Here is a 22,137-nt window from a genome sequence, read left to right as displayed (position 1 = left end):
CATCATAGCCAAATACCTGAACTACGCTGATAAGGCTCTTATCCTCCAAAAATTCAGACAAACCCGCTCGCTTCAAATCGACGGGGTGAGGGTCCTGATTTTTGCCGACTATTCCATCGAAGTCTCCAAGAAACGCAAGGCCTTTCAACAGATATGCTCCGAACTCTTTAAACAACAAATCAAATTCACCTTAGCCTTCCCGGCTACCCTACGCCTTAAGACACCAAGCGGGGACCAACTCTCCTTCCAGGATCCCTCAGAAGCAGAAGCCTACATGCGGTCTTTGTTCCCCAACGCGCAACAACACACCCCTTCAAAAGGCTCTCAACTCAACCGCTCCCTGGATCAAAGAAGCCCGCGCAAGGACTCTCCCAAGCGCTTCAGATCCTCCGTCCCAGACCAGCACCGCTACACTGCTCGCTGAACGGAAACCGGCACCCTACCTCTCTGGTCTCAAAATTTTGGACAGCAGATTCCTCTATCCCCCCCAGGTTCCTCCTATTCTATATCGTGCATCGACACGTAATGTATAATGTTGTTATATACAGCCATTTTCTATGTTCCATTTTTCTAGGTTACATCGTAGTAGTACTTTTCTGAAATATGTTCTTCACGTCCTCCTGGCCTCACTGTGTACGGCTAACTGTACCCCACCCCCCCCCTGTTCCCCCAAGACTATTACCCCTTGGTGCCTATACGAATACCTGGCTAAATTCCTAGGGCTCACTGGGGATATACCGCAACGGTCCTGATATGGGAGTTGACCTACACAGTGACTCCATGCGGAAAAAAGCGAAGTTCTCATGTTTAATGGTTTTATTTGTGACACTCTCCTGTTTATTACTCCCTGTATATGTTATGCCCCCTCCCCCTCTTCCCTTTCTCCTCCATGGCCCTTACCAAATCAAGTGCACTTCTATTTTAAATCTCCTCCCATATAACAACGTCATGCCCCCGGTCACAGCAGGTACATCACCATACCACACACATAATGTTAAACCAAACCTACCTACACATACCCCCTTTCAACCCCCCCTAATATGAAAATAATCTCATGGAACGTAAAGGGTCTCAGATCCCCCCAAAAGAGAATGAAAATCCTACGGCATCTCAAACGGCTCAAAGCCGACATATCACTACTACAGGAAACACACTTATCTGCCCCAGACTTTCACCGTATGAAGAAGCTCTGGGTAGGCACGGTTTTAGGCTCAGAGGCAGCTGGACGCAAAGCTGGCGTTCTCCTGCTCATACACAAGAATCTCCCGTGCTCAGTCCTGTCTGTGAAAAATGACACACAGGGCCGTCTACTCACGGCTCACGTCAAAATAGGCTCCAAAGAACTAATAATAACTAACGTCTACGCCCCCAACAACCCAGGCAGACAATTCTACACTGAACTAACCAGTTGGCTTCTAAACAACACGCATCACCCCCACCTGATCGGAGGAGACTTTAATGACACTCTCCATCAGATAGATGACAGATCCTCTCCGAAAGGACCAAAACAGGGCACGTACCCCCCAACCCCCTCCCTCCTGGCCAGCACCATGGATTCCATCCACATTCAGGATCTATGGCGCCTATCCCACCCGACAGACAGGGACTTCACTTTCTACTCTAACCCACACAAAATATTCACTAGGATAGACTATTTCTTTGGCTCTGACAATCTCCTCCCTTTCCTTCAGAACTCCACTATTCACGACATAACCATCTCTGACCACGCCCCTATTGAGGTGACACTCGACAACCTTGATTTACCCCCACACCCCAACATAAGGCGATTCCCATCCTACCTGCATAACAACACGGACTTTCAACATTATATCTCAGAAGCATGGGCAGAATATTCCTCAAATAACTCCCCACACATTCATGATCCCAACCTATTCTGGGACGCTGGTAAAGCATTCCTAAGGGGCCGTATCATATCTTATGCAGCCTCCTACAAACGCAACACCCTTACTAAATACAAAGAAGCTAGCTCCCGCCTACATCAAGCACAACGAGAACTACACACTAAAGACTCCCCAGCCGCACGCTCTGAATGGCAAGTAGCAAAATAGAATTTGACACTTGGGTAAACACCCTGGAAAAAACCAAGAAGGCCCATCTAGATGCTACATTCCACAAATTCGGAAACAAAGCAGGAAAACTTTTATCCAGATTATGCAAAGGTCCATACCGCCCCACACACATCACATCTCTACGTGACGACACAGGCGCCATACACACCACCCCACTCCCAATTAACAAAGTCATGCAAAAATTTTACACTACTCTTTATGCCTCAGATCCCATAGATACACAAAAAGCACGCGCTTTTCTCGAAAAAATAACTATACCCAAAATATCCCCAACACAACTAGAAGCCCTCAATGCACCTATCACGCTCCCTGAACTCTCGGTAACCATCCGGAACCTAACTCTATCTAAGGCCCCAGGCCCAGATGGCTTCACTAGTGAATTCTACAAAACCCTACAACCCCTTCTGGAACCCACTCTTCTCCAAGTCTATCAGAATATATGGTTAGGAGGTACATACCTACAATCAGGGAACCAAGCCATTATAAAACTATTGGCTAAAAAAGGCAAAGACCCCCAGGAACCGGGCTCATATAGGCCCATATCCCTACTCAACGTAGACGTGAAAATCCTCTCAAAAATCGTTGCCACTAGGCTAGCAGATATTATGCCCTCTCTAATTCACCCCGCCCAATCAGGCTTTATCAAAGGAAGAACTGCCACCCTTAACATCCGCAAAGTTATGCTAGCACTCGAACATGCACTCCATTCCCCTAACACTGATCATGCCATCATCACGTTAGACGCAGAAAAAGCTTTTGATAACGTCAGCTTCGACTGGTTATCCTTGACAATGTCAGCAATGGGCTTCACTGGTCCCTTCCATCATCTTATCACCATCATGTACACAGCTCCAACAGCCAGACTAGTAGTTGCAGGTCTTCTATCAGAAGAAATCCGCCTCCATAAGGGCACACGCCAAGGCTGCCCCCTTTCCCCACTCCTCTTCAATATCGCACTAGAACCACTATCCAGATACCTAACATTAATAGCCCCCCTTCATGGCATAAAGATAGGCACACATGACCTGCGTACATCCCTATTTGCAGATGATGTCCTTATATTCTCAGCCAACCCCACCTCCGATATGCTTACCATAAAAAATGTATTCGACGAATTTCGCTTGTGCTCTGGTCTCCGTATAAACTACAGCAAAAGCGAAATTCTACCCATCGGTACCCACGCCTTACCAAAATGGACCCAGCACTCAATCTTCCCTGTTGCTAAATCCCATATCACCTACTTGGGAATAAAAATTGGAAAACTCCCTTCTTCCTTATACCACCTCAACTACCCTCCTTTATTGTCAAAAATAACCCAGGAACTAAATATCTGGATGGATCTGCCCCTCTCGCTTTTGGGAAGATGTCATTTAGTGAAAATGGTCAGTTTTGCTAGATTACTATACCCAATGCAAACTATCCCACTACTTCTCCATCATAAAGACGTGACTTCACTAAATAACTCTATATCTAAATTCCTTTGGCAAAACAAACGACCACGTATAGCTCTCAAAAAACTATATCTTCCCAGACGCGAAGGGGGCATCAGTCTCCCCCATATTAGAATTTACAACATAGCATGCTTGCTTAGAACTAGTCTAGACTGGATAACGCAATCCTCTCGCTACTCTAATTTTTCTTTGGAATCTGCCATGGCCCATCCCTACTCACTAGTAGCCCTCCTTCACTGCAGATGGAAGGCAGTCCCTCTTCCCTACCAACATAATCTCCTATTAAGGGACACCGCAGTGGCATGGAGAGAAGCCCGGAAAATACTCAAGATATCCCCCTTTATGTCGGTTCACCTCCCGATTCAAGGAAACCCAGCTTTCCCGCCAAGTCTAGAACACAAATCTTTTGAAATATGGGAACAGAAAGGCCTAACTAAATTCTCCCTCCTCTGCAACAAATGGACAGGTCAACCGTTACCCTTTGCCAGTATTGCGGAAACATTCTCTCTATCCTCAACACATAACTTCTTCTATGGTCAATGCACCAGTTTTTTAAGGGAGGCGTGCAAACAAGTCGATAAAAGGTTCCAAACCAATGTTACAGACCAAATGATCTCGAATAACTCATACAACATCTCAGAAATTTACAAACCTCTCCTCAACAAGTCCTCTCTACCCCCCTCATCATCTTCCATTAAAAACTGGAACAAAGACTTCCCGGACCCAAACCTAGTGGACAAAATCCTCCATGGACTCAATACTGTACAAAAGTTAACACCCAACGAAATATGGAGAGAAACTCAGCTGAAAATAGCCCACAGAGCTTATATGCCTTTCCTTTCATCAAAAACGGACAAAAGCAAAGCCTTCTGCCCACTATGCAACCACCAGAATCCATCTCTGGCACATCGTTTCTGGGACTGTTCATACATATCCACATTCTGGGAACAAGTCCTCACCTACATTTTCGAAGTAACCCTAATTAAACTACCTAAGGATCCTTTGCTCCTCATCTTCGGCCACTGGGACCCAATACTCCTGCCATGGTCCATCACCGCCAATGTCTCTGCTGGACCCACAATGACCTCGAATGATGCTACCCCACACAAAGTGTGGTCCCTGACATGCCTCCTAATCACAAGAAGAACTATTCTGAAAAACTGGATCTCACCTATATGCCCCAACATCACCCAAATCAAGCGAGATCTCATGCATCTACTCATCAAAGACCGACTAAACACGGACTTCAAAAAGAAAAACGCCTCAGAACACTTCCACTCCAAGTGGCACGCCTTTATGCTCTCCTCCCTCTCACAGGAGGAAATAGCAAACTTCAGCCTATCCTCATTCTCCTACTACGACACCTCTCATCAGATGTCATCTCAAGTTAGCTCAAACGGAAATCCATTCTAATCTCTGACACCACCCTGCTCAATGTTAATGTTAATGGGACCTTGTAAACCTGGACAATCATATATTACACCACCTCTTACCAACTCTCTTATTTTTCCATGTAGGGCCCCCCCCCCCCTCACCCATTTTTATTCTCTTCTCTGTAATATTACTATCGCATAAGTTAATTTAAGTAGGGACTTCCCAAACAGATCCATCCAGGTATCCATAAATTGTAATTAAAAATGGAATTGTTAAGATCTGATAAATGTACTCTTTCAGCCAACTCCTATGGGTAAACTCATTGGAATCTTTCCCCTACTTAAAACTAAGTTTGTACCTAAGTTTATACTTTTCTTTGTCGCCTCAGTACATGTTACAAAATCTGAATGTACACAATACTATACTGTAAATGTATCCTTTTCATTTGAAAATCAAATAAAAACTTTTTGAAAAAAAAAAAAAAAAAAGGCAATTTTCAATCGCTGCTCCAAAATGCAACAGTTACCTCCTCCTGTTCTTGCTGATGGACAAAATGAGTTTGAAGTCTCTAAAATTCTTGATTCCAGAAGACAGGGTCGTGGCCTACGGTATCTGGTTCATTGGAAGGGATATCCCGTCACAGACCGTTCCTGGGTCCCAGCCAAAGATTTGCATGCTCCTGCTCTTATTCGATACTTCCATGCCTCCTTTCCCACTAAGGCCCTCTAGCCCCCTGGAGGGGTCCACTGGGGAGGGGGCCCTGTCATGTACCTTTAAACCGGGATGTTCCTGGTCCCACAGCTGCAGTCTTACTTGTTGTGCCACAGAAGAGTTCTGAAGTTATGGCTATGTTCTCTCAGTCGATGCATCACTTTGGACTCACTAGCCCCACCTGCTGCCAGCTGTGGACAATCTACAATCAAAGCAGCCCATAAATAGCAGCACTTCCTATCTCTCAGTGCCTGTTTGTGTGGACTAGCTCCCTGGGTGTGACTGCTTTGTGACTCTGAATACCGTATATGAACTTCTGCCTGAATTCCTGACTACTCTCTAGCCTGCTGATTTTGTACTTCACCGCCAGCTCGTGTATGACCTTTGCCTGCCTGACCACTCTCTGGATTTCGATTGTGTACCGCTTTGCCTGATCTGTTGCCAACTTGATCTGCCTGACTAAGTTTTTGCCTGAATCTTCAGCACACAAGATCCACTTCAGACACTATCTATCACAGGTACCTTACACCCATGGCATGTTTGAGCAATATATCATTTAGTGATATTAAAAAAAAAACTAAAAAAGTTTGTCATTTTCCCGCAACTTGTGGCAAAAATATAAAATATTCCATGGCTCAACATGCCTCTCACCTCAAAATGGGGTCTGCAGCAGAATGTATTTTGGGGTCTAATTCCACATATAACCATGGCATGTGTGAGCAATATATCATTTAGTGACAACTTTGTGTAATTTTATTTTATTTTTGTCATTATTCAATCACTTGTGACAAAAAAATTAAATATTCAATGGGCTCAGTATGCCTCTCAGCAATTTCCTTCTGGTGTCTACATTCCAAAATGGGGTCATTTGGGGGGGGGGGGGGTTGTACTGCCCTGCCATTTTAGCACCTCAAGATATGAGATAGGCAGTCATAAACTAAAAGCTGTGTAAATTCCAGAAAATGTACCCTAGTTTGTAGACGCTATAACTTTTGCGCAAACCAATAAATATATGCTTATTGACATTTTTTTTTACCAAAGACATGTTGCTAAATACCTTTTGGCCTAAATGTATGACTAAAATTGAGTTTATTGGATTTTTTTAAGACAAAAAGCAGAAAATATATATTTTTTTCCAAATTTTAGTTTTTTTTTCCATTTATATCGCAAAAATTAAAAATCACAGAGGAAATCAAATACCAACAAAAGAAAGCTCTATTTATGGGATAAAAGGACGCAAATTTCGTTTGGGTACAGCATTGCATGACATCGCAATTACCCGTTAAAGCAGCGCAGTGCCAAATTGTAAAAAGTGCTCTGGTCATTGAGCAGCCAAATCTCCTGGGGCTGAAGTGGTTAATGGCGACCATATCAGTCACTCACCTTACCTTTGCTCATGTCTTCTGGTTGGAGCAAAGAAAAATACATGTACAATACATGGTACCTACTATTTATTGGAGGTATGTGTAGGGGTGGCCCATCCATTTAGGGCGCATGGGCGCTGCCCCCTCTAGCCACGCCACCCCCTATATGGTTAATGGATAGATTCATGCATAGCATGAATCTATCCACGGCCACCCCCTATTCATGCGTCCAGCCCCTTTCAGGATGCCAGGCGCATGAATTACAGTGGCAGGGGTGTTTTCTTGAAGCACCTGATTAGAGCCATAAGCTCTAATAGGCTTCAAACTAGAGTAAACTCGGAGCGCAGAGCATTGCGCTTGGAGCCCACCAGGTGTGTTAGAAAAGCAAATAAATATTTGCTTTACTAACACTGAATCGCCTCTCCGACAATCAGGAAGCGCGGGTCTGATAACCGTTTCCAGTTTGGCTGAAAGGTCAGGCGATCCTAGTGGATGCCCAGGAGGAGACTCACAGCGGAAGCCGCCGTGATCTCAGAAGAGAAGAGGACTAGGGATGAGCCGAACACCCCCCTGTTCGGTTCGCACCAGAACATGCGAACAGGAAAAAAGTTCGCTCGAACACGCGAACACCGTTAAAGTCTATGGGACACGAACATGAATAATCAAAAGTGCTAATTTTAAAGGCTTATATGCAAGTTATTGTCATAAAAAGTGTTTGGGGACCTGGGTCCTGCCCCAGGGGACATGGATCAATGCAAAAAAAAGTTTTAAAAACGGCCGTTTTTTCAGGAGCAGTGATTTTAATAATGCTTAAAGTCAAACAATAAAAGTGTAATATCCCTTTAAATTTCGTACCTGGGGGGTGTCTATAGTATGCCTGTAAAGGGGCGCATGTTTCCTGTGTTTAGAACAGTCTGACAGCAAAATGACATTTGGAAGGAAAAAACTCATTTAAAACTACTCGCGGCTATTGCATTGCCGACAATACACATAGAAGTTCATTGATAAAAACGGCATGGGAATTCCCCCCAGGGAAACCCCGAACCAAAATAAAAAAATAAAAAAAATGACGTGGGGGGGTCCCCCTAAATTCCATACCAGGCCCTTCAGGTCTGGTATGGATATTAAGGGGAACCCCGGCCAAAATTAAAAAAAAAAATGACGTGGGGTTCCCCCTAAATTCCATACCAGACCCTTCAGGTCTGGTATGGATTTTAAGGGGAACCCCGCGCCAAAAAAAAAAAAAAAAACGGTGTGGGGTTCCCCCAAAAATCCATACCAGACCCTTATCCGAGCACGCAACCTGGCAGGCCGCAGGAAAAGAGGGGGGGACGAGAGTGCGGCCCCCCCCCCCCTGAACCGTACCAGGCCACATGCCCTCAACATTGGGAGGGTGCTTTGGGGTAGCCCCCCAAAACACCTTGTCCCCATGTTGATGAGGACAAGGGCCTCATCCCCACAACCGTGGCCGGTGGTTGTGGGGGTCTGCGGGCGGGGGGCTTATCGGAATCTGGAAGCCCCCTTTAACAAGGGGACCCCCAGATCCCGGCCCCCCCCTGTGTGAAATGGTAAGGGGGTACTTACCCCTACCATTTCACTAAAAAACTGTCAAAATAGTTAAAAATGACAAGAGACAGTTTTTGACAATTCCTTTATTTAAATGCTTCTTCTATCTTCCTTCATCTTCTTCTTCTTCTAGTTCTTCTGACTCTTCTGGTTCTTCCTCCGGCGTTCTCGTCCAGCATCTTCTCCGCGGCATCTTCTATCTTCTTCTCCTCGGGCCGCTCCGCACCCATGGCATTGGGGGGGAGGCTCCCGCTCTTCTCTTCATCTTCTTCTTCATCCTCTTCTCTTCTTCATCTTCTTCATCTTCATCTTCTCTTCTTTTCTTCTGCGGGCCGCTCCGCATCCATGCATGGAGGGAGGCTCCCGCTGTGTGACGGCGTCTCCTCGTCTGACGGTTCTTAAATAACGGGGGGCGGGGCCACCCGGTGACCCCGCCCCCCTCTGACGCACGGTGACTTGACGGGACTTCCCTGTGACGTCACGGGGAATGCCACAGGGAAGTCCCGTCATGTCCCGTGCGTCAGAGGGGGGCGGGGTCACCGGGTGGCCCCGCCCCCCGTTATTTAAGAACCGTCAGACGAGGAGACGCCGTCACACAGCGGGAGCCTCCCTCCATGCATGGATGCGGAGCGGCCCGCAGAAGAAAAGAAGAGAAGATGAAGAAGAGAAGAGGATGAAGAAGAAGATGAAGAGAAGAGCGGGAGCCTCCCCCCCAATGCCATGGGTGCGGAGCGGCCCGAGGAGAAGAAGATAGAAGACGCCGCGGAGAAGATGCTGGACGAGAACGCCGGAGGAAGAACCAGAAGAGCCAGAAGAACCAGAAGAAGATGAAGGAAGATAGAAGAAGCATTTAAATAAAGGAATTGTCAAAAACTGTCTCTTGTCATTTTTAACTATTTTGACAGTTTTTTAGTGAAATGGTAGGGGTAAGTACCCCCTTACCATTTCACACAGGGGGGGGCCGGGATCTGGGGGTCCCCTTGTTAAAGGGGGCTTCCAGATTCCGATAAGCCCCCCGCCCGCAGACCCCCACAACCACCGGCCACGGTTGTGGGGATGAGGCCCTTGTCCTCATCAACATGGGGACAAGGTGTTTTGGGGGGCTACCCCAAAGCACCCTCCCAATGTTGAGGGCATGTGGCCTGGTACGGTTCAGGGGGGGGGGGCCGCACTCTCGTCCCCCCCTCTTTTCCTGCGGCCTGCCAGGTTGCGTGCTCGGATAAGGGTCTGGTATGGATTTTTGGGGGAACCCCACGCCGTTTTTTTTTTTTTTTTTGGCGCGGGGTTCCCCTTAAAATCAATACCAGACCTGAAGGGTCTGGTATGGAATTTAGGGGGAACCCCACGTCATTTTTTTTTTTAAATTTTGGCCGGGGTTCCCCTTAATATCCATACCAGACCTGAAGGGCCTGGTATGGAATTTAGGGGGACCCCCCCACGTCATTTTTTTTTTTTTTAATTTTGGTTCGGGGTTTCCCTGGGGGGAATTCCCATGCCGTTTTTATCAATGAACTTCTATGTGTATTGTCGGCAATGCAATAGCCGCGGGTAGTTTTAAATGTGTTTTTTCCTTCCAAATGTCATTTTGCTGTCAGACTGTTCTAAACACAGGAAACATGCGCCCCTTTACAGGCATACTATAGACACCCCCCAGGTACGAAATTTAAAGGGATATTACACTTTTATTGTTTGACTTTAAGCATTATTAAAATCACTGCTCCTGAAAAAACTTCCGTTTTTAAAACTTTTTTTTGCATTGATACATGTCCCCTGGGGCAGGACCCGGGTCCCCAAACACTTTTTATGACAATAACTTGCATATAAGCCTTTAAAATTAGCACTTTTGATTTCTCCCATAGACTTTTAAAGGGTGTTCCGCGGCATTCGAATTTGCCGCGAACACCCCAAATTGTTCGGTGTTCGGCGAACTTGCGAACAGCTAATGTTCGAGTCGAACATGAGTTCGACTCGAACTCGAAGCTCATCCCTAAAGAGGACACAGGAGACACAGCCTGATCCCCTGCCCGATGTGCCTGCCGATCCCCTCCGTTGTGTGCCCACCGATCCCCTCCGCCAATGGGTTAAGTGCCGGTAGACCAACAGACAGCAGGGGTGGGTTGAGGTGCCGCAGGTGGGTGGTTGTTTGCCGCCCCCCCCCCCCCCCCAAACAAAAAAACACTAGCCACCACTGTGACAGAATCATTGCATGGTTATTGCATGCTCCACACTCAGCATGGTCTTTGCCAAACTCTCAGATCTTGCTGGCAAGTCATGGGATTTTGGACCTTCATGTAAGTGCAAGCTTGCTTTTTCACAAATGATGTTTTGCATTTGAGGTCCTGCCACCATTATTCCTGGTTGGATTGGTGGTTTTTTATGTAAAAGCTACAGGCACAATTGTTTTTCATGTTTGTTTTTAGGCTGTTCACCAATAAATATTGCACCATTGGATTTTTTTTTTTTTGTTATTGGTTACTTATTACTACAGATGGGATACGCTGAGCTGTTTTTACCATGAGAAATAAAACTTCCTGATCCATGAACCATGATCCATGCACTTGGATACATTCTGAAGAGGGTCCTGTGATTCGGATAGAGGGGATAAGTGCGAGCTCATGATGATTACATACCTCTGATCTGGATCTTATATGTGATTTTTGCTGTTAATTAGACAGCAACTATATCAGGTAAGTGCGTTTTTCTGGCATTGGTGGAAGTCGCACTGGGTGATTAAAGCACTAGAGGAGGGAGATCACCTGAATCACATCACTTGATACTTCTTCATAAGAACTATTCTACAGTATGTTTGATTATTTTGAATATTTTGAATGTTAGACTCACTATCATAACACTTCAGATGTTTTCGGTTTTTTAATATTGTGCTGAGTGTTTTTTTTTTTGTTATTGTTATCACATATGTTTTCTATATCTACACTAATTGCTAGCAGCTATATACCGTTAAGCGCTTACACCATTTTTTTCTTTTTTCAATGTTCTTATAGCACCTGGCATTCCAATTTTGCCAGTACTGACTGCTGGGCAAAGTGATCTCCTGCCTAATGCTCATGGCATAGCTCCAGTCAGCAGAAGCATGGCAGCTTCAAGTAAGTAACCATTGAACAGCAATATTTCTCCCACTGACATCAACAACTTTATTTTGTTACTAGTGATACCAATAATTTGAGGCTTACTTTACTTCCACTAATACCAATGATTTTGGGTTGATTTTGCTTAAAGTGCCCCATCGATGTGCACCATCTATTACCTTCACTGACACCATAATGGGACTTAACCTCCTCCTAACAACACCAATGATGAGGCTAATTTATCCCACTGATATCATCAATAGGCATGTTTACTCACACTCACAAAAATGACGGGGATTTTTTTATCCCACAAGTTCAGCAACGGGGGTTCAATTTACTCCCATTGACTACACTGATGGGACATATTTTATCCCACTGATGTGAGTGATAACACTTATTTTATCTTACCGACACAAATTATGGGGATTATTTTCCTGTTTTCTCTTCAAAGTTCCCAAGGGACATAATTTGTTCAGAACTTAGCAAAGCATGGGGGGTAGGTATGACACAAGTCATACACTGTGAGGCACACCCTCTCTATTAGCTTACCCACTTTTGTCTATGACCCCATGTATCTGGAAGGTGGCTCAAGTATTCCCACACATTATTTCCAAATATTGGCAACTAACTCTCTCTGAGCTGGTCTGGCTGAGGGCGGGGCGCTCAGTGATTGGGGGAGCTGGAGGGTTATAAGAGGAGGGTGGAGTAACAGTCTGGGACACATAGGAAGTCCCTTGCTGCACCTACTTTGGCACAATCGATCCCCATAGCGATGCAACTGCCTTCCCTGGCTGTGAGGAGGGGGGGCTCAAGCTGCTGCAGCTGACAGTCGCGAGATCGTGCCGCACAAATATTGGCAACTATATATTGAAAGAAGCAACGCGAAGAAAAAACAAACCGTTTCATGACTATTACAAGGGTAACAACAACACAAAATATTTGCCTTTTTCGAGTTTTATTTCCAGACTGAAAAAGTCAGAAAAAGACAGGAAATATTGAGAATTATTTACAATTTTGTTTTTATATATTTTTATTCTCTTTCACAAAAAATCCCCCATCAAAATCCCACAACTTATTTTTCATATTTTTTTTTTTTTCTTTTTAAATTCTGGACAAAAACAAGTTATTTGAATTATAATACAGTCTCCATTCCCAGCTCCTGATTAGATTGTGTCTTCTGTCCGGCATTGCACAGAGAGAAGTATTTGCATGTACATAGCACTCTTGTTAAGTGTCCATCATTGTAGAAGGAGAAAATGTAGCTCCGAAGAGATAAGTATAGGTGAGGATACAAACCTTGGTGAACTGCCCAATCTGGTTATTTTTCACATCCAGTTTTAGCGCTAATTCATGCTCATCTGTACCAGCAGCAAGATATCTGATAATACTATTTTTTTCCAAATGACTCAATTTTGCAACACAAGACAGTTCACACAAACAGCACAATGACCCCGAGTGATTTCCCTTTAACTAATTTAACATCCAGGGCCTAAAATGTAAGACTAAGCTTTTTACTTAAGTCTGGGCAGAGACATTTTATTTTTTACATTCATAGATTTTGTTCTAGCTCACAAATGCACACAGATCCTGGATAACACTACAGCTGTGTAATGTAAGAAATTTGCCCTGATCTTAGAGTAGACTGTAACATTTAATGATAATGATACATTTCTGAGGCATTCAGCGGTAATTAAAACCAAAAAGGAATCCAAGCATAGGCATAAACCAGTTGCAGTGGGTCATGGAGAAACACTTATCTATTGATATATGGTGCCACAGCCTATAATGCCCAATCAGATTTGAGCTCCGACTGGTCTTGTGTAAAATTAGTGACATGACTTAATCACATCCTCTAGGTTCTTGTGTTTTCTCATGCAAAAGTGAGATAGTGGGGAAAAAGAGAATGAGACATTGCCTTGCCCTTGTCTAAGAGCATGAGATGGCACCAGGGAGATTGGTCTAGCCTGCTGGTGAACGGCTAATGCTAACCTCTTAATAGTACGGTGCTATTATGTACAGCAATGCTGGTCAACCAACATTTTTCTTAGATATAACTCAGTAGCATGTACCCACAGGCCAGTAAGCATCCTAGATTTTATCCGGTGGCAAGAGGTTTGTTTCAAAGCATATTTCCACTTTTGCAGTCAAATTTGAGAAAGCCCCACTATAAAGTATGTTTGTTATGTGTTTCCATTCACCCAGCATGCCTAAAAAAAAAATTGTAACATTTCTTACATTTTCGATATTTCTCAGAAGGAGGTATCATGGCGGCATGCAGCCCATATATGATTAGATTTTATTTCCTTCCACCACAGTCAGTGTTGATGGGGGAATGCCTCCTGCAGCACTATTAGATTCTGCCAGCTGGGGGGGCGCGTGAAGCTAGCACAATAATTACTGCTAGCAGCTATATTTGCTGGGAGTAATCGTATGTAAAAAATCTGACAGGCTGGTTGTACTCAAGCCGGTCAATGGATCAACTTTGGTACATTCAGCCTGCCCATAAATGGATCAAATCTTGGCTGGTTCTTGCTGAACTGGCCAAATTTTGATCCATGTATGGCCGGCTTAAGTCTGTCCCATGTCTGTCCTCATTAACTTTCAATGCAAGAAGCCTAGCCTCTACACCTTTAACAATTTGTTAGGACAGACAGTGTTAAAATCTAGTTACAATTGATCATGAAGATGTGCCTGCACAGTACAGAGTGATTATGGCAAACACAGCTGCCCAGCCCCCTCATAAACAAAGAGAACTACCTAGGATTTTTTGCTGGAGGGTGTACAACAGAGCAGCTAAAAAAGGTAAGCTGCAATTTTTTTTTTTAGGTTATACTATGTGAATAGGGGAATGTAACAAATAGAAAGTAGGTGTTATCCCAATTTGGCTGCAATACTGGAAATACACTTTAAGGCTTCATTCATACGGCCATAAACATTGTATTGATCTTTTCGTGCATTTTTTTTCTATCACAAAAGATGCTGCGTAATAATTAGTAAATGTAAAATTGCCTTTTTTTCCCAATGCCTGCATCTGCCATACATGTATACACATGTTCTCAGACACAGATTTTAGGATTTGGTGTTACCAATGGGAACACATTGCTTGTTTAAGCACCTGTGTGAATTTCTCCATTGTAGACAATGCAGCTGCATTCAGATCCGTAAATAAAAAAAACTTGTAAATGCGTTTTAAGGCCATGTGAATAAGGGCAAAAAAAGAAAAGGAAGGAACATTCCGTGTTTTTTTTTTTTTTATTAAATTTTAAACTCCTAATGAACATTAGAGGGAGTTAAAGTTTCTGTAATGCTTCTAAGTGAGTTTACTGAGTGTGTATAAACAAATAAACATAATCTGGTGAGTCAGTTTACCAATTCAGTTGTGAAGAATGGTATGCTCCTGTACCAGTAACTCTTTTTAAGTAAGAGGTAAGGGAAGCAATTTGGGCAGATTGTCCACTGGATTACATAGGGAGGGTCAAGGTCATTTTGGACAACAGGCTACTTGTGCAGCACAACACTCCTCTATGCAACCACACAGACCATACATGCCTAAAGCCAGCCCTGTATAAATACAACATTGAATTCTTGTTTAAATAAATCCCAGTGAGAATCGGTGCAGTCATTGGTTCCTAGCAAATTGTTAGCTTGTATGTTGATTAAAATTGATTCAGGCAACATAGCTGCATCTACCGTATGCAGACGGCTAATATATTAGACATGATCTAATTAAAGCTAAATCAAAGGCATAAGGGTTTTCATGTTGTCTGATATCAATGATAACATTTGGCAGATATAGCTGTCACTATACAGACACAGTACAAATTTCCTGCATTTATTAAGGAGAAGTGAGACAATAATGGCTTTGAACCTAAAGTTTTTGCCTTAAACATATCTAATGCATTTATTTGTAATTAACTATGCCAAATAACACTAACAAAAACCTGAAAAGTGATGAAAGAGAAACTTTAGGGTATAACATAAGGATTTGCATTACAGTGAGCATTGTTCACAATGTTTGCTAGGAAAATATCAAAAATGATTTCTGTGTTGTGTACATGTGATATGGTAAATGAAAGTAGTCGAGAAGTGGTCATCAGACTGCCAAGAGAGCATGCTTGATTAAACAGGGATTAACCCCTGAACATTACATTATTGTGACCAGGAATACAAATTAAGCTGATTGGAAACTGTACGGTTTAGTGCCACACCACTCTTTACCCCATACACCAACTTTTGTAGCTACAATCTCAGCTTTCACACATAATGCAGCATATACTGTATATGTATGCATTCTACACATAATATTTGTACTGTATATAGTATGGATTTGAGGAACTGTACAGGGAAACCCGTTAGGTGACACATATAAGATGTCCATTCTTTAATATGGCTATGCACTATATAAGAGCACTGAGATATTTTTAAAGGATTTCATTTGTAAAATGAAGAAAATAGTACGGAAAGAATGTTTAAGAAACAAAGAATTTAAAAGTGGAGTTGTCCTCTAAACACTCATGACCAGATACAATTGAAAGTTTGTAGTAAATTGCTGGATGATATAAGTAAAATTATTGTTTCAGTTTATGGAGAGTAGTTTGGAGAATGTGCACCAACAGTATACCTAGTTTTGGTAGACTCAACCCAAGACTTAAAGGTTGATGTGTTAACAGACTGTCGGAAAACACAAAAGTGGGCTCTGTTGTGGTAATTCAAGGCGAAGGTTAGATCAACATTGCAGAACTAAGACGCTTCTAGGGTCCATGCAAACTAAACTGAAACATGCTTATCACCTCCTATGAGTGGGCAAAGCCTGACAATGAAGAAGTCAGTATGAATGTCCCTAAAGATGTGTCAGCTTTATCCATTACATTTTCACATGATTTCTGTGCCATCTACAATAACCCCTCACAATGTAATGAAAATATTAACCAAGATTTCACAAGTATCTTTTGATCTTTTGTTTATGGAAAACATGTAACAGAAATGGACACTCATCTCCTTGTATATTGACAAGGGGTCATGGGCTCAGGATTAGCACTTAACATAAAGCCTGTCAACCAATCCTTCTACATTTTGCATATCATTTCTATATGGACATCACACAACTAGACGGCAAATCCTTCAGTCAACCAATGTGTGTAATAGTAAACTGCAATATGATGGCTGTCCAATGAGCTAAACTAATTAGCTATACTTCTCTGTTTACTTTCCTGCTGAAGGATCATTGTGGAAGGCAATCATTTGCCAACATTCCAAAACACACCTTCTGTTATTGGCAAAAGATAAAAACGTATCAATTGACAACATCGAACCTTTGTGATAGGCAGTGATCCCCACAGCTTTATAACAGATCACCTCACATTCATAGTCCAGTAATAGGAGCTTTACACTTCCATGCCTTCCCCTTTGCATGTATCTCCTCAGGCAGTTTATTTCTGTTTTTTTTTTTTGGCACAAGATATTAAAAGACAGGCTTTAAATCTCAAGGCATTGCCTGGACCTACGTTTTGGTTAGGGGATTGGCAGTGAGTGCTTGGGGGCTCCTCTGGAAGAAGCTCAGCGATGTGAAGGGAACCATTCAAAGATTACTGGCTGTGGTACAGCAAGTACAGCCAAACTCTCTTTAACACCGATCATCCTCTTCTGTGTCACTCAATTCACGGGAAGCTATCACAGGTGATATACCACCCTTCCTTCTACGTCGATAATGACCATTGGGCATCTGCCACCCATGACGTAAAGGGGCAGAGCCAATTGTATTAGAGCGGCCTAGACTAGTAGCCACAGCAACCTCAAAGGTAAGTGTGTCCTCAGCTGGACAGTCTGAGCTTTGCATCTCTTCGTGTAGGGCCAAATATGGCTCTGAGATATAGTGCTGAGGGGTGGACTGGGAGCTGTGACGTCCCTGGAGAGAACAGGAAGACTCACTCAGACCTGGGTCACTTGGAAGAGGTGCTGCATTTTCGCTGCCATTCACAGGAGGGGAGCTGTGTTTTTGCCGGCGAATTAAAGAAGAGAAAGAGATAAGAGGTCTTGGGGTTGCAGGCACAGAAGGAAGCTGGCGCCGACCACGTCTTGGGGTGCTGGTGTCGGAAGGAATACAACTTTCATTTAAAGAGTCAAGAATCTGTGGGGATAGAAACATGTGTTTAAAACTGCAGCAAACCAATTTGAAAACACTTGGTAAGAACAATAAGAGCAATTTTCATAAATCAATGTGTTACTCTCTGATATTCAACCATTTTTAAAGTTTATGTCCACTCACAACTTCTTGTTTTCATTTTGCATGGGGGGGGGGGCAGACAGCAGTGACTGACAGTCAGCAGCAGTGTGTCCAGTGGCCAGGGGGTAAGATTGGGACAGACTGTGCACATCATATCCAAAGTGTTTCCTAGGGAAAATCTGAACTGCATTTCCCATGATTCCATTGTAATAGACTGGCATATTGAGTGTGCATTGTAGACATCCCAAGTCTCCTGCAACTCGCGGGAGTCCCACATTTGACGGCAGGCTCACAGACACCCGCAAGTGCAGCACGATCTCCCGGCTGTCAGCCACAGCAGCCCAAACCCCCCCTCCCCACAGCCAGGAGAGGCAGTGGCATCACTATGGGGATCGATTGTGCCAAAGTAGGTGCAGCACGGGACTTCCTATGTGTCCCAGACTGTTACTCTGCCCTCCTTCCATAACCCTCCAGCTCCCCCAATTACTGAGCACCCCGCCCTCAGCCAGACCAGCTCAGAGAGAGTTAGGATGCCAGGACAGCAAATGGGAGGTGAGCAGCAGCTGTGTAGAGGGAGCTTGTGTTGGATTCAACAGAGGGATGAGTGAGTCCAGGAGCGAGTGAGAGAGAGCTGGTGAGTGTGAGGACGGCATTCATTACTGATATACACTACAATGTCTTCTCTGGCAGCACTGTGTTCCTCGCTGGCTCTCTGTGTGCTTCCACACAAAGCCTGATGACCATGCAGGCAGCCCCTAAGTGGTGTAAGCACATGGTGCGAGCATGGGAGCTATAGAGGAATGCTGGTACCTGAGAGGCAGGTGAAATAATTTGGTGGGAAATCCTGACTGGTCAATTATTCTCCCAGGTAACCTTGTCTGCGGGCAGGGGACACTGATCAAAAGGGGGGTTTAAATTTCCCCATTTCTGTATATGCATCCAGATCACACTGACCCTTCCCAATGTCTGTTGGCAGACTGGCTGAGCCCATTTGCTGTTTCTGCTGCCCTGATGTTAAGGGGAACTCTTCAGACTCTGATGGTGGGCGGGAGGAAGGGTGGGTATGCGCAAAATGCCGCGCAGCACCACCTCCCTGAAATGGGTTTGCCACCTCCCTGGAATTAGTTTTTGTAGGTTGGGATTTCTGGCATTCAGGCACAACTGTGGGTTAATTGTTGTTTACTAGTAGACATCAACACAGTCAGGCCAACACTGCAAATCAGTGGCTGTGGGCAGGTTAGGACTGGGTACGTGGATACCGTACCCACCAACAAAAGGAGTGGTGATGTAAGCCCATCACTGCTCTGTTTCAGGAAGCTATAAGAGGAAGCGATATGACTGGGAGCCATTTCTCCATAGAAAAAAATAAGCAGCTCCTGGTCGCACAAACCTGAGCGTACAAGAAAAGGAAGGCATAAAGAGCATGTTCTGAACAGAGAAAACAGTGAAAAAATGGACATTATAAATAAATGGACAACATTTATGCCGAAGCACCTTTGTAATAATACTGCGTTGCTCCTGGCTGGAGACTATGCATTGCATGGTACTGCACAGTATTACCTTTGCTGTGATGCCTTGCCACTCATGAAAAATGGCACCCCAGCACCCATGCGCATAATGTGCTGTAAAGATCTACTATGCCCTGATGCAAAACTGTGTGGGTCTTACCTTTATCTAATACAAAAAATGTATTCTCCCTTTCAGTCTTTTGGGGGGGGGGGGGGGGGTTGCTGTTTAAGAAAGTGGAGTACAGTTTTTTAGCCAAAGAGAGGTACAAGCAGCAGTTAAAACAGAGAGGGAGATGTAATATAAATCCCATTTGCTAAAGAAACTGGAGTAGAAGTTATGTTGGACTCAGTGATTTCATGATCTCTAGTCCAATTTTGTCTCCGATGTACTTATTTCATAATATAAAGTGAAATCAAGTGCAAGCAATTTCACACAAGCAGTCACTTCATATGAAAAAAGGCTTAAATAATAATATGACCTACAAGCAATATGGTTTATGCCAATAATTGGAAAACATATATAAAATGTGAGGTACTGGTTGGCAGGATTGTGGATGGTGTATATGTCACATTGGTTTCTCACCTACACATGGTGAGGGGCTCCAGGATCTAAGACTGATAGTGAAAAAAAAAAACTTGTTTTCTGAGAATTATTTTTTAGGCATTGGTCTCAGCTGTCCACAGACCTTTAACTTCTTGCCACCCGCCCACAGTAGTTATACACAGACCTGAAGAATCACATAAAAAAAAAAAAAAGACCCCCCTGGTCTGTCCATCATGCGCTCATTCATCCCCCCACTAGCCCTGCACTTACCCCATCTAGCAGCTTCAGCTCCTTCTTGTGTCTCCTCCTTCTCCATGGCGGCATCTTCATCCTCGGCTGCTTCCCTTCTCCTTCCCTCAGTGGCCAATACGATCACTTCTCCTGATTGGCCAGGAGGAGAAGCAGGAAGACAACAGCGAATATTCATTTGCTATTGTCACACAACTGGGTGGACTCAGGGTGCAGTGCTCTGCGCCCTGAGCCCACCCTTTTTAAAGCCTATTAGAGCCTCTGGCTCTAATCACGTGTTTCTAAAAAAAAAAAAAAAAAAAAGCATTGGAATCCATGCATCTGGCACCCTGCATGTAGATTAGGGTCCGGACACAAGGATTACTGGGGCGGCGCCCCTGCACCCCTAATGGACGGGCCGCCACTGATCGGCGGGGACTTCCAGGTTTGCGGGTGTGCATGCATGCACCCACTGCTGACCGCGCCATTTTGTCAGTAGGTCCCAGCCAATGATTCATGGGGGGGTGGGGTCACTCGTTTACGTAAAGCCCGGAGGTAGAAGCAAAGGAAGATGAAGGGAGAAGCGGGGGTAGAACAAGATGGAGGAAGAAGAAGAACACAGAAGGAAGACCAGAAGAAGATGGAAGAAGAAGCGGGGAAAAAAAGACATTAATAAAGGAATTGTAAAAAAACGGCTATTGTCTTTTTTAACATTTTTGACACTTTTTTTGTGAAATGGTAGGGGTACATGTGTACCTCCTTACCGAAAGGCCAAGATCCCCCACTACAGAGGATCATAGCTCGCAGATACACATTAGCACTGGCAACGGGAACCCACATCAGCATCCACTAGGGGTCGTCACAACGTCAGCAGTGAACTCGTGGAAGGGTGTACCACAAGCAATGGATCAGTAGACCTGAGAGTCAGGGGTTTGGTGAAGAATCCTGAATGGCGCTACTTTACCAGTGGAATCTAAAACTGCATCAAGAGTTCCCACAAGAAGACCTGTGAGCCCCCCTCCATCCTCCCCGTAGCCCCGTCTCCACTGCAGCACGAAGTGCGGGTTGGAGGTCTCGGTCACCCACAGCTTCCAGGCATTCTTCCAACGGCTACGGGGAGGACGGAGGGGGGCTCACAGGTCTTCTTGTGGGAACTCTTGATGCAGTTTTAGATTCCACTGCTAAAGTAGCGCCATTCAGGATTCTTCACCAAACCCCTGACTCTCAGGTCTACTGGTCCATTGCTTGTGGTACACACTTCCACGAGTTCACTGCTGACATTGTGACGACCCCTAGTGGATGCTGATGTGGGTTTCCGTTGCCAGTGCTAATGTGTATCTGCGAGCTATGATCCACTGTAGTGGGGGATCGTGGCCTTTCGGTAAGGAGTGAACCCTTCTGTTCTTGGTGGTGGATTCCTTCCCGTTTTTCACAGATGAATATTTGTTAATCACTTGGACTTTTAATTTTATATTGGTGGTTTCGGGCCACCTCTTTCACTGCAGTTTAAGATTTATTTTTTGGATTTTAAGCAGTTTTCACAAGGGTTTATTCATTTTCATTCACATTCATTCTGTGTATTAATTGTGTTTTTTTAAATTTTGTCACTGCTTAATTCATGTAACATTTTTCACCTATTTAGCGCAATTCTTTTTTCTTTTTAATTTGTATTAACAATCGGTGCTCTATTGTTAGAATTGCTGCTTTATTCACCATTTTTTGTTATACCCAATACCATATAGCGCAGTTTTTCTCTTTTTTCTTTATCTTTTTGTACATGTGTACCCCATTACCAATTCACAAAGGGGGGGCCGGGATCTGGGGGTGCCCTTGTTAAAGGGAGCTTTCCAGATTCTGATAAGTCCCCCGCCCCCAGACCCCCTCAACCACCGGGCAAGGGTTGTGCGGATGAGGCCCTTCTCCCCATAAACATGGGGACAAGGTGCATTGGGGGGCTACCCCAAAGCATCCTCCCAATGTTGAGGGCATGTG

General features: G+C 44.3%; 1 protein-coding gene across 9 annotated transcripts in view; it reads right to left on the bottom strand.

Moving 5' to 3' along the window:
- Positions 1-12,698: 12,698 nt before the first annotated feature.
- CACNA1E (calcium voltage-gated channel subunit alpha1 E) overlaps positions 12,699-22,137 on the bottom strand; it is a 1,300,209-nt gene continuing 1,290,770 nt past the window's right edge. For all 9 annotated transcript variants that reach the window (XM_073593343.1, XM_073593351.1, XM_073593342.1 and 6 more), the window contains one exon: positions 12,699-17,769. In XM_073593343.1, coding sequence (XP_073449444.1) covers positions 17,266-17,769 — 504 coding nt within the window. In that variant the 3' untranslated portion in view covers positions 12,699-17,265. The remainder of the gene's footprint in view (positions 17,770-22,137) is intronic.

The sequence above is a fragment of the Aquarana catesbeiana genome, linkage group LG07 (assembly GCF_042186555.1).
Source record: "Aquarana catesbeiana isolate 2022-GZ linkage group LG07, ASM4218655v1, whole genome shotgun sequence".
NCBI classification, from domain to species: Eukaryota; Metazoa; Chordata; class Amphibia; order Anura; family Ranidae; genus Aquarana; species Aquarana catesbeiana.
Note: the sequence above shows the minus strand (reverse complement) of the source record. Positions and strands in the feature narration are given on the sequence as shown.